General features: G+C 45.2%; 1 protein-coding gene across 1 annotated transcript in view; it reads right to left on the bottom strand.

The window, feature by feature from the left end:
- LOC110486541 (netrin-1) overlaps positions 1 to 13,060 on the bottom strand; it is a 51,423-nt gene that overhangs the window by 2,725 nt on the left and 35,638 nt on the right. The window contains exons 4-7 of the mRNA XM_021558228.3: positions 10,338 to 10,487; positions 9,121 to 9,174; positions 5,706 to 5,780; positions 1 to 122 (exon numbers count right to left, since the gene is read on the bottom strand). The exon at positions 1 to 122 is cut by the window's left edge and continues 2,725 nt beyond it. Coding sequence (XP_021413903.1) covers positions 1 to 122; positions 5,706 to 5,780; positions 9,121 to 9,174; positions 10,338 to 10,487 — 401 coding nt within the window. The remainder of the gene's footprint in view (positions 123 to 5,705; positions 5,781 to 9,120; positions 9,175 to 10,337; positions 10,488 to 13,060) is intronic.

The raw sequence follows: 13,060 nt of genomic DNA, 5'->3' as shown, positions 1-13,060 counted from the left end.
CCACAGGAGCTGGTCGCCGCGTCGGATGCGTTGTTCACCTTGCTTGTAGACGGAGATGATGTTCACGGTAAACTTCCACCACTCCCCTGCCTTGTCTCCTTTGAGGACGTGCACTTGGACAGCTGGATGACCAATGAGAAGAAGGAGTGAAGGGGGAATAAGACAATGTCACAATAAAGCAAGCAACTCTCGAGTATAAGAGATCCAGGTAAAAGTGAATGTACAGTAAAACATAGATCCTCCTAATAACACACAGGGTAACTAAGCAGGGAATCCATAGCTGCCTGTGGGTTTCTGTTCCTGGGGTCCAGACTGGCCTGGGGGTGAGCCCTCAGCTGTAAATGTCCTGTTTTACTATAGCTCCAATAACTGCTCCAATGTTTGAGTATGATTCAGGAATTGCTGACCCAGTGTGTGGATTGTTCCCCTGGTCCCTCCCCTCAGCCATGACCCCTGACCTCTCCTTGTTGTGTTGGCTAGCATGCTCCGTATTACAGCAACAGTTGCCATAGTGCTCCCCAGGATAAAGACAATGGGTGCCCGCTAGAGTACATTTGAATGAGCACCTCCCTGAGACTGGCTGTAATGTTTGACTGCTGTGGACGTATCCTTAGAAACGCTTTCCTTTCCTCAACTGAAAAGCCTGGAGAAAAAGAAGTGGCTGGTATACTGGGTTCAACTCAGAAAGTCCAACAGTGAAAGTGCAGCATTCAACCTTGACTAAAAAAATACCACATCTGTTTGAGGTAAAAGCTCTGAAGCAACGCCATTCCTGTGCTTTTGATAGAATGGCCTTTCAGCTGTTAAGCAGGACGCTGCACATCTTAAGAACCCTGGGCTAGAGCAACCTGGACGTGGTAGCCATTGATCCTTTCTCCCAAGAATTTGACCCCTTAGAGCAGACAGAAATACAGCCCCCCCTTACAGCAGCTCCCCTGCATGGATTTCTCTGTCACATAAATCTACCATTACTTCATCACTCTGATTGCAAAAACGCCTCAGTCATTGCAACAAGGGGGAAACAACTGAACTCACTGGGGTAGGAGATAATCTGTGCTTGAGGTGAAGTGGTTTAGTTGGGAATGTGCTATTAACGATTGGACTAAAGTAGGGGGAAAATGAACCAACCTGAATAGTTTCCACTCACAATTGTTCGAATTGACCCAATTTGGGAAACAGTGTGTGGATGGTGTGAAATGTTTCAAACACACTAATAAATACACACACACAAATGCATACATGCACACGCAGACACACAAGTGCACACATACACACAACGCACTTGTGTGTGGACTAATGTTATACAAATATAGGTGGCTGAAAATAGCACAGGAAGTATTTTTTTCTCCTTGTCTCTCTCTCTCTCTGAATGCCAACGCTCTCTATTGCGAGCCGCATTGATTGTCCCCCATAACAGCCTGGAACGTTCTAAGAGAACAGGAAGGGAGGCCCTGCTAGTGTGAGCAAATTGTACACAATTTCAGAAGAAAGGAGGCCTGTTGGGCTGAGTAGAGCACGCTCTCACAGTCCTGCCATTCATTAACAATGTGTCTCTGGGCTGGAGCCTACTCCTTCATCCAAACACATAAAGGGTGTGTGGGGTGGTGGAGTGGGCCACTATTTATCTTCCCAGCCACAGAGAGGCTTCCAGAAGAATCGGGATGTGTTCCGACCTCATGAGCTATCCGGGTTCTGCTCCCAGAGCCCCATCCAAGAGCAGCGTGAGAATCCAGCAGAGATAGCCCTCTTCTCTCTGGGTCGCTCTTACTGACCGACTGGCTAACGAGCTCCCCGGGTGAATGGACCAGACTCAGCTCTCTGCTGTCTGACACCAATGCAGAACCCTCTGTCACTCTATGGGCCGCTCAGGAAATTGGTAGTTCTCTAAGCAGATAGTAAAATACTGTTATACTGGACTGAGATTCCAGTCCAGGACGGGAGCAAAGTATGTAGCACTAATCATGGATGTTAGCTGGAAAGACCAAGCAGCTGAGTCCTCAAACCTCTGCACAATGCTTCAGTCCTGCTCCTCACCCAATGAAGTCCAAAGCGCCCATGGGGCTGGTGTTGAATTGAGCTCATGAATGGAGATCTAGGAAACTAAACTTCTGTTTTTCTGTTAGCAGACAATATGGTACATCAGTACTACTTGGACCATCTTAGCAGGGTAGCACAGAGGGAGAGGAAGAGGGAGGGAGAGGAAGAGGGAGAAAGAGAGGGGTTTAATAAACACAATGGCAGCCAAGCCTCCCGCTGGGTCCCCTCTCTGAGCAGTGTGCTGGGGCTTGACCCGCACACCGCCGACAAGGGGGCTCTAATCAAATTAGAGCGTGTTTAATTTCAATACTGAGGCCCCTGTCCCATCTGGTTATCAGCTGAGTGACTGATCTGGGCCCTGCTGCCCCCAGGGTGAGCTCACAGGGACCGCTGGGTGGCGGGGCTGTGTGACCCTTCCTTTCACCGCTGGCCCTGAACGTCTGCAAAAGCTCTTTGATTCATTGTCCTCCCCGCTGGAGGTGTGTCAGCGCCGAATATAACCCTTTGTGGCTGCCATCGCCGTAGCTACGGCCGCGATGGAAAACAAAAATGAATAAACACAACATATTTCTTTCTCTCCGGGTTGCAATCCGTCAGCGTCGGCCTAATTTACCACCTGTTTGCGCCCTGTGGAATGCTCCGAGCCGGCAGAGTGCACCACTGTGTTTAAACAGGGGGCCTCTTCCCGTGACCCCGGGAGGCCCGCAGCACCACTCACACAGGGGGGTCATGGCCCCAAAGAACAGAGACACTGTGAACCCCACAAAGGCCCAGGGACAGCCCTGAGAAATGAATTAGATTGAGGCAGAGGAAAAGCCCCCTGAGGATTGGTCTCTTCATAAAGCCCCAGCTCAGCCAAAGGAGAATCATCTGCACTCAGCTGTTTTGATGAACTCTTGAAAAACCAAGCTTCTGCTTTTCATGAATCAGTCTTGTGATTTATAGATTTGTCCGTTCTTTTCATGGATGACTAGCAAGATTAAATGAATGAAAATATGGATTCTGATGGCTGTTCAGTTTTCTGGTGAACTGAAACAAGGAGCTCACATTATTGTCTCTCTCTGTGTTGCACAATATTGATTGAGAAAAGAAGAACATTTGGCCATTTATGTATTGAAACTTTGTTAAAAGTCTCTGATGTGTCGCTCTGTTTGATTGATGAACTATGATTGATGATGAGGCTTTTTGGACATGTGACAGCTATGAAGGGGAACAGTGTGGCCAATGCAGCTGGATGTGTTTCATTAGAGAGAACACTGAACTAAGTATTAAAGGGATAGTTCGCCCAAATAAAAAACCCTGTAAGCAGTCTATGGACAAGGTATCACAGCAATCCATGCTTTGGTTTAGTTGACTTGAATGGGATTTGTGTCACAAATTGCTAAAACATTGTCATGTGAACAGGGAAGGTAGAAAACAGTGCCAGGGAAACTACATCAAAGCATGGACTGTGGTCATTCCTTGTCAATAGACTGCTTACAGGGTAAGGAAACCAATATGTCATTTTGTAATATGGGTGAACTATCCCCAAACCCTGATTATAGCAGATACGGTCTTGTATGAACAAATATATTCTATCAAGCAAAGGCTTAACAATTTGAACACCAATTTAATGGGTATAACTACAGAGGAATTGGTGACCAAAATATTCAATATGATATAGGCCTACTGTACAGTTAGGTCTCATGCCAGAAGTCTAAGAGATCTTGCATTGTCTTTAATAAAGGAAACTTATGTGGGTATTTGGCTATACGGACTACGATCTGTTCTTAAATGCTGGCAGAGTGCTGGACGTGCCTCAGGGTTTGTGCTGCTGCTGCTGCGGTTGGGGAGATTTGTACGGTGGTTAGCAGACATGAATCTGCTGATAGGAGATCTGCACCATAATACTACTGTGATTAATGGAATGGAAAACCCTCCGAGGCGAGGGAATCACTCTCCATATGGAGATATGGAGGCTATACAGTGGGACAGCACAATGAAACACTATATAGGAGGCCAATGTTAGGATCCATGGACTGTCCCTAATAATACTACTGTCTCTCTTATTACCCCCCACCCTTCTCATTCTTTTTTGTCTGTTTTTAGATCTAGTGGTGCTGATTCAGAATATACAATATATAATATACAAGTCCAGCATCATCCATCATCAAACTCAAATGTCCTTTTAGCTTCAAGTTACAGAAGTTATTTCATTTGTGAAACCGTTCTAAAATAGCAAGCTATGTAAATACCTGTATTTGGCTTGAACTTACTGTAACTTACTGTAACACTGTGATATCTACAGTGCATGGCACATTTGATCAGAAGTATTTAAGATGCAGATGAACTCCTGTGGAGTCATTGATGACAGAGTATATTTGTCGTGTGATTTGGCTAATTTTTATTCATATGGGGCTTGCTGACAATTCCTAAGGGCCAACTCCGAGCCAAAGCCTCATGCTCCCAGGGTGCACCAGCCTTTCACCATGGAGCAATAAAACTGGACCCCACTGAGGCTGGCGGCTGAGAGCAGGGATTGCCCGAGACCATGGACACGGGCCAGGGTGAGCAGATCCACAGGGCTTAGAGGGAGGTGGAAGGGGAGAGGAAATTGTCCGTTAGCTGTAATTGAGAGGGACTGTGAGAGGACGCAGTGGGAGCTTGCTCTGCGGCCCTCTGAAGCTCAGAGCCCTCTCTTTATGAGGTACAACTCCCCTAAGACACACTCTCACACACACACACATCCGTCAAGGTGGGACAACAAATCCAAATCGTTCCAGCTAAACCCTGGCAGAGCGGAGCTTTGCAGCTCTCCAAACCAACAGGGGGGCTGGCTCGTCCCACAACCTCTCTCTGAGGACAGTTTCAGCTGGAGTGGAGGAACTGATATGAGCTCAAGATGTAGAGGTAAGAGTTGAATAATCCCTTTGTTTCTCTGCCCAGACACTGATGCCACTGATCTCTGTCTTTGGTGATAAAAGAAGAGGCCCTGCGGTGACGATGCCCCCAGCAAACACTCTTCTCTCTGTCCAGCTCCCCCCACCTCCAGTGAATCTCACATAGTAATGAGTGTATGTCAGTGCAGGGATGTTAGGATATGTGAGACATAGGTTTTGTGTGGCTAGCTTACAGATGATAGATAGTAATATGTATATGTTTTCCATGCTAACTAATCAAAGTGTAAGTAGACTGGATTTACTTACTTACAACAACACAGAGTTACAAATGGAATAAACAAACACAGTCAATAATACAGTAGGAAAAAAAGGAAAACAAAAAGTCTATATACAATGTGAGCAAATGAGGTAAGATAAGAGAGGTAAAGCAATAAATAGGCCATGGTGGTGAAGTAATTACAATATAACAATTAACCACTGGAATGGTAGATGAAGACACATCTGGATACATCTGTTAATGTGCTTTACACCGTCACAGTCGAAAGCTGTCTGGTTTTTTAACACAACCTTCAAGAAATATATATATATATTTTTTAATTCCATCATGTCTTATTTCCCAGAAAGCAGCACTCCTCAGTCTAATACTGGCTGGCCTGTCCATCAGCGGGGTCCCCTGGGCTCAGTTCCGAGACCATTTCCCTTTGATGCAATGACTGTGATTAATAAATACATCTGACCCTCGACCGCTGGCCGACGACTGGGCATATAATTCCTGCACAGAGGACTCACCATAGTCTTTCTTGCAGTACTTCTTCATGTTGATCTTCAGCTTGCCCTTGGATGCCTTGCAGTGAGAATCACAGTCTGTGGAAGCGAGTGAAAAAATGCGTGGATTAGGTTACAGCACAGCCAACATATCACAAACATCTAGATTTGAATTATTCTCTCTCTCCCATGGTTTATGGACTGACCTCAATTATGTTATCTAATAAAAGCCTTTCAGGTACATCCAAGGGTCTACACTCTACCCCCACTGTAAGGGATTGAAAGCTTACATCTATTGCCAGGCCATTTTAGTGTACTTATGGTATACTGTCTCATGTTATGCTGTTATGGTGTCCTTGTGGAGCTGGTGGAGGTTTAAGGCTTCCGCATGCTTCGGTTCGGCTGGCGCCTAGTAGGCGAACCGAACAAGTGTGCTCACATACTCCCTTGTAAGACCTTCGCTTGAAAAATTAGAAGAAAAAAAAAAGCGGCAATAGTACTGTTTGTCCATCTTGAGGCGCCATAGCCAGTATCCACTTCCTCAAAATAGTTTGCATAAATCTAAGATAACTCAAGAAATCTGTCATTCATTTTGACATTTTTGCAGAGAAGATCTGAGTCACACAATTTTACATCTAACTAAGATGTTTGGTTTAGTATTTCTCAAGTGAACAAAATGTGCATGAAAATTAGTCATCTATCATTTGATGAATCCCTATTGTTGACCAAAGACCGAAGAAGGGGCGTAGACTTCGGCTACCGAACTTACAATAGCCTCGAGAAAAAATGTGGTGTGAACAAATAGGTGTGATCAAATAGCCGGAATAAAAACCTTGCCGAAGACCAAAACAAGCAAAAACATCACAAAATGTCATAATACACTGAGTGCACAAAAACTGATTGGAAGTGGATTTAACAGGGGACATCAATAAGGGATCATAGCTTTCACCTGGATTCACCTGGTCAGCCTATGGTTTTGTACACTATATACTAACAAACTGTTTGGAGCAGTTTAGGATGGGAAGCATGTGGGCGCCTTTACACATATCCTATTGTCAGCTCACTCCCACTCTCTTCCTCCAACCTCTCCACACAGAATCTCTAGCCTGTCAGAGTTCTGGCATCCATTGTGTCAGCACTCAGGGTTGGGAAGGTCACTCACAAAAGGAGGTCACTGAGGGAAATTAGCTAGTAGCCTAACAAAAATTAGCAGGGGCCTAAACAGTACCCAACCCACTTGAGGCAAGAAAGAGAATACTCTCACGTTGGCCGGGGCCAATCTCTCTGTGGCCTCTGAGAGGAGCCTGTTACAAACCAGTGGCCAGAAAGAGCTCATAGTTATGATGAATTGCTTTCGGGTCTGGTGCTCTCCCTTTGACACCAGGCTGTGTTGACCTGGGCTCGCAGGCGTGCCAAGAGGCTTTATCGATGTCCGCCGACCGTCGTGTTGTCAGGGTGCCAGGCACCTTTTGTAATGGGGGAGATGGGTCTGGGACGAGAGGCCAAACTGAAAATGGAAATGGTTTGTTCCCACTTTTCCACTGACTGACACAAATTGGAACCAGAACATCTCCTGGTTTTGCTCCCCCTACTAGTGTTATAAGCCCCATGCTCTTTTATGGGGGGGGGGGGGGGCTGGTCGGCCAGGGGGAAAGGGGGAGCAGTTAGGAGAGAGGGGACCTTTCAGCTTGCCTGAATATGGACAAACTTCATTATTTCTTCCAGCCCTCTGTCCAGTCCTCCCCTTTCTTTCCCTTTATACTCTGTGTGAATGAGGTTGCCCGGGTAACAGCGGAGCGAGAAAAAAACGTACTCCCCCCAAAAAGGCGGATTGGGGCGGAGGCAGGGGGATGGGGAGAAAGTGCATGTATGTGGAGAAAACATTTCTAGTGAAACACCTGGCAGCTTTCGGGGTGGTGTAGAAATGAAAAAGTGAAGGGAAATCCCAAAGTAAAATAATTTGACGAGTCCATATCGACCACGCCTGATTTCCATTTAAATGTGGCTAGGGCGGGGGCCCATTTGTCTCCCCCTGTTCCCTGGAGGCCTTCATCGTACCTCCCTTTGATAGCTGGCATTGCCCATTAGCCCAGCAGCACAATCCCAGGACTGGCCATCACACCCACAGCTCTCATTAAGGCCCCGGCCCCCGCTGGGAGGACAAACGTCCCCTTTGTGTGGCCTCTCTAGCGGGGCCACCGCCATTCTCCAGGGTCCTTGGGGACCACACCACTCTTAATTTGGAGGGTGGTGTCTGTGTGGGGTTCCTGACAAGACTCCAAACCCCATTGCAGCTGGTCGCCAACATATGTAGCAGGTTGGCCATTAAGCTCAGTGAAATATGTGGAGCCACACTGTTAGTCCCATGTTAATTATCAAAAGTGACAGAACCTATATATTTTAGATGCATGGCAATTTAAAGGAATACTTCGGGATTTGGGCAATGAGGCTTTTTCTACTTCCCCAGAGTCAAATGATGTCTCTGTGTCCAGTAAGAAGGAAGTTAGAGGCAGTTTCGCGAGCCATTGCTAACTAGCATTAGAGCAATGACTGTCAGTCTATGGGAATCTGCTGGCATGCTAGTATCCACTTAAGTAGAAGTTGGACCAAAAACAATTTGGCTTAGGCAACAGGTTTTAGAGACCAATACTTTGCTCCAGGTCTCTCTTTTTCTCCTCACACGCATGCCAGGGGATCTACCCCACAAGCTTGGACTGAGCAGTGACTGAAAGTATGAGCTAAATGTTACAGTGGTATGTCACTTCAAATCAGTGTTGCACTATAGCACGCAGACTCAGAGCTGTGCATTTCAACAATAGGGTTGTAAATAAGGGAGCAAGGGAAGGGTTCTCTTCCCTCTCAGCGCAGCGAGAGATGATTGGAAAACAAATTGGTGCAAATGAGGCATGCAATCAGATTATGGGCTGGCGGCTGAGTGGGAATACATAATGGGAGGCTGGGGGGAGAGAGCTGACCAAAAACCTGGATTTAACATCTCCTGACACAGAGACATCCACTTAAATACTACAATTATGGAAGGTGACCATTAAAATACTACAATTATGAAGGTGACCATTAAAATACTACAATTATGAAGTTGACCATTAAAATACTACAATTATGAAGGTGACCATTAAAATACTACAATTATGAAGGTGGCCCTTAAAATACTGCAATTATGAAGGTGGCACTTAAAATACTACAATTATGAAGGTGGCCCTTAAAATACTACAATTATGAAGGTGGCCCTTAAAATACTACAATTATGAAGGTGGCCTTGAACCCAAATAATATGTAGAAATATAAAAATATAAAAAATAGAAACTGTGGAATGATATGAATTGTGCTCGTCCTAAAATACAATACATTTGTTATGCTATGCTTTAATAATTGCCATACCCTGTGGATACCACATGGCTCAGCAGTGTCACAAACTCACCTAAGGGCTCTTCAGAGCTGGTATAGGTGGAGGTCGGCGATGCAACTGGAATCTCTGCAACAGAGAAACCACAGCACAAACATAATGACATTTCACATCACTACTCAGTTTGACAGCTTCATATGTGGAAAAAAGGAGCAAAGTTGTTAGAATGTCTCTGTTCAATTTCCTGCTCACCTTCCTTGGGGCTTAAATGAACCTCAGAGCATTGGTGATATACTCTCAGGTATGCCTTAATAGGTTGTCATGTTATTGATGATTAGGACACAGAGATTGTACTTGGAATACACATTAATAGCCAGTTTCCCATTTGAGTTTCACTCTCTTGTATTCGTGACATGCTGTATTGTAAGGTACAAAGAGCCAGGGCCCCTGGCCTTGTTAAAATTGAAGTTGTCAGGAAGTTTGATATTACAAAAATGTAATATTAATCTATTAAACCTAAAACATATTAGCTCGAAAATATACGAGAAACCAAATATTTTTAGCTCAATTTTCAAGACCCCCATTTCCTCCATCTTTTTTACACTACATTTGTTACTTTCCCAACGAAATGAAGGAAATCCTATTCCAGTGTGTTCACAGATTGATTTTATCGCTGTGGATCCGGGCCAAGCACACTGATTCCTTTTCCACAATGGCTTTGTTGAATTTCCAAATACAACTTTATCGGAAATGTCACCAATTCAAAGGTCTGAATAAATGGTGGCCAATTGTAAATGTCTATGTGTCCCAGCCATATCTTATCTGGTCATGCCAGCTGTGTTGGCGGTGCTAGCCACCCATTAGCCCATCTTGTGTATGAGGTGTCGTTTATCACCGAGACGCTGGAATCTGCGGGCTGCTGATACTGCCAATAAACATTTCAGTCATCATTACCCTGGACTGGCTGGGTGGATTTGTAGGGAGATGGGCTGTTAACCGTGCTGCGACTCACAAGGCCATGTTAGCTTAGACATTATGCCCTGTTTACTTAAGCTCTGGTCTAACTGTAAAATATCCATCCAAAGAAATAAAGGAACAGGGGGAAATAACAAAATGAAATGAACTCAGGCCATGAATTCCTGCATAACAAGCATGGGGTTTTGGTGCGATAGAGTACTTGTCAGCGACTACTCCTATTGATGGGGCCAGTGTTGTTACTAGTTGGGCTATGGTTGGACTGACTTGTGTGGTCTGTCTGAGGACATTTCTCTTAGTACTGAGGCAAGTCATACTTATGCATGGGGCGATAGGAGAGCGGCTCTGCTGGTAGCCCTTGGCACAGCGGTTGCAGGTGATGCCGGTCACGCCGTCCTTGCAGGGACACTGGCCGGTGGTTTGGTTGCAGGTCTTGCCGGCTGCGCCAACTGGATGACAATCACACGCTGTCAGGAGGAAAGAGCAGGAGAAAACAGAGACGAGATGAGATGACATCAACAAAATGTAGATGAAATCTGTTAGGTCTTCACTAGTATTGGTTTAAAAACAATTAGGCGTAAGGCATCCTTTTCAATTCACTCTGCCTCTCGTTCCTCCAATGTTGACTCTCTGAACTTCAAAGTAAGCTTTGAACAAGCTTAAAGTGACTCACAGGCCACCACAGATGGGGACTGGGACCTCAAACAAGTTACAATTACTCCCTTTTTCCTTAACGATTGTAGGCCTTGCCATCAGGCATGAGTATTGAGGAACAGTATATTACATTATCAAATAATATCACATTTAGAATTCACTGCACAGTTCCTCTGCCTGGTCTGTTAGCACTTTGAGACTGCACCAGTGTGTGTGTGTGTGTTTGTGTGTGTTTGTGTGTGTGTGTGTGTGTGTGAGAGCCGTGTGTGAGCCGTGTGTGTGTGTGTGTGTGTGTGAGCCGTGTGTGACCAGTCTTTGTGTTTTCTCTGTGGAGCGTTGTGATCCACGGCGGGCAGAGCAGAGCCTGTGCTCCTCTCAGATTGAGTTCACAATCTAAAGCTTTTTGGCAAAGAGCTCCTCGCAAATATATCCTGAATAATGTTCCCCATTAATGAAAGAGTGGAACACACATCAAAGCCGTCTGTTTAAGTTGTTAGTCAGGAGGATCGCACGTTCAATGTGAGAATTTAGTTTTGTGCATGTGCTCTGCCAAACGTTTACCATAAAGCCTGTGTTTGAAGTGGAAGCCCAGCTCTCTCCATTAGAGTTGTATGTGTTTTATGTAGCTGAAGAGTCATTTGAAAATAGCTTTAAGCGGTCCAACAGAGGCTGGAGTTGGGTGTTATTAGCTGGGATTCAACGGGTTTCATCAATATTAGAAGTCACTTGTTAAATAAAAAAAACTCTTTCTACTCAATTTGCAGCATAAGTACATTTTGCCAAGTTTGTTTGACACATTTTATTGAGGTATAATAAAATCAGCATACAATAATCCTGTCCAAAAAAAACTAAAGAATGAATGAAAAGTCATGTTTCTAATCAAGTCCTCCATCTTTCCCAGACAGAATGTTATTGTGGTTCTTACGTCAGGAATACAATAAATATGCCCATTAATTTAGAGACAGGATTCTAAACTGTACGGTACATGGACTGAAACTGTAGTCTTACTCTTGCTTTCTGTTGATTTCATGGGCATTATCTTCTAAAGAATTTCCAAATGACTTTTTAATGCAGGGTGGAACCAAAAAAAAAAAAAAACGAGGTCACTCTTGTCCCTCCCGATGGCATGTGGGTAACATCCATGTGTATTCTAACGATGTGTGTCTATTTCTTAAGGGGTTTTAAGGGATTGTATTTGAAAGCCACATTAAAATAACTCTTGTTTTTGTATGACTTTATGTTACTTCTAGAGATGCCACTAACCACACATCACAATAGAGATGCCACTAACCACACATCACAATAGAGATGCCACTAACCACACATCACAATAGAGATGCCACTAACCACACATCACAATAGAGATGCCACTAACCACACATCACAATAGAGATGCCACTAACCACACATCACAATAGAGATGCCACTAACCACACATCACAATAGAGATGCCACTAACCACACATCACAATAGAGATGCACCACTGCGTCTCCACTCAATCCGTCCGCCACCATCTAGTCCTCTTCCTCTGAGCTCACACCACTGTATTGTGCTCTTAATGTTCTACACTGGGAACCAACTGGAAACGTTCATTCATTTCCCAATGCGTGTGTGTAGCTCCCTGCGGTGTGGAGGTAAAGAGTTGCTGAGTGGTTGAGGGGGAGTGTAATTCAGTGGACCGTGTGGCTGCTCCACTGCTGTGGGCTCCCTGGGCCCGGTGAAAGGCTTATACGGCGGAGTGGATGAGAGGACTGGGAATAAAACAAACCGTTAGCGCTGGGGGCCGCCGGGGGCCGCGCTGCGCTCCGAGACCCGTGTTTACACTGCGCTTGATGAGGGATGAAGTCGTTAATCTGGGAAATAAAACATGAGGCATTCCACAACGCTGGTGTTTCGGCCTTTATGGCGGAGGGGTCTATTCTGTAACCTCCACCTTTCAGAGAGTGGTGATCCTCCATTTTGGGGGTTCAGGTTGGAGAATGAAAGCAGACTTCCTCCTGGCTGTGTTGGCACAGCATTGTGTTTCCTGTCCAAAAACAGCAAAGCGAGATGGTTGGCTGAGTTGAACAATAAATACCATGGGCCCTAACTGATGTCACAAAGCGCTGAGTTTGTCACCTGAGGAGAGCACAGCAATCAGGCTGTTTGGGTTTGATCCCAGAGTATGGAACAGAGTAAATGTTGGGACAGAGCTGGAAGCCTTCAGGTTACTGATACAGCCCTCTAGAAAGCCTAAGACAGGTTGCTGTATGTGGTTAGCTCATTAGGGAAGGAGAGAACCTCTGTAACACTAACCTGCCCATAGCTTCCTCCTCTGCCCGCCCCTGACTGCATCCCAAATATAGACGTAAAAATGTTTGGACTGGCAGCGTGCAGTGAAACAAT

Source organism: Oncorhynchus mykiss, chromosome 13 (genome assembly GCF_057628025.1).
Source record: "Oncorhynchus mykiss isolate SJ-2025 chromosome 13, ASM5762802v1, whole genome shotgun sequence".
Lineage (NCBI taxonomy): Eukaryota > Metazoa > Chordata > Actinopteri > Salmoniformes > Salmonidae > Oncorhynchus > Oncorhynchus mykiss.
Note: the sequence above shows the minus strand (reverse complement) of the source record. Positions and strands in the feature narration are given on the sequence as shown.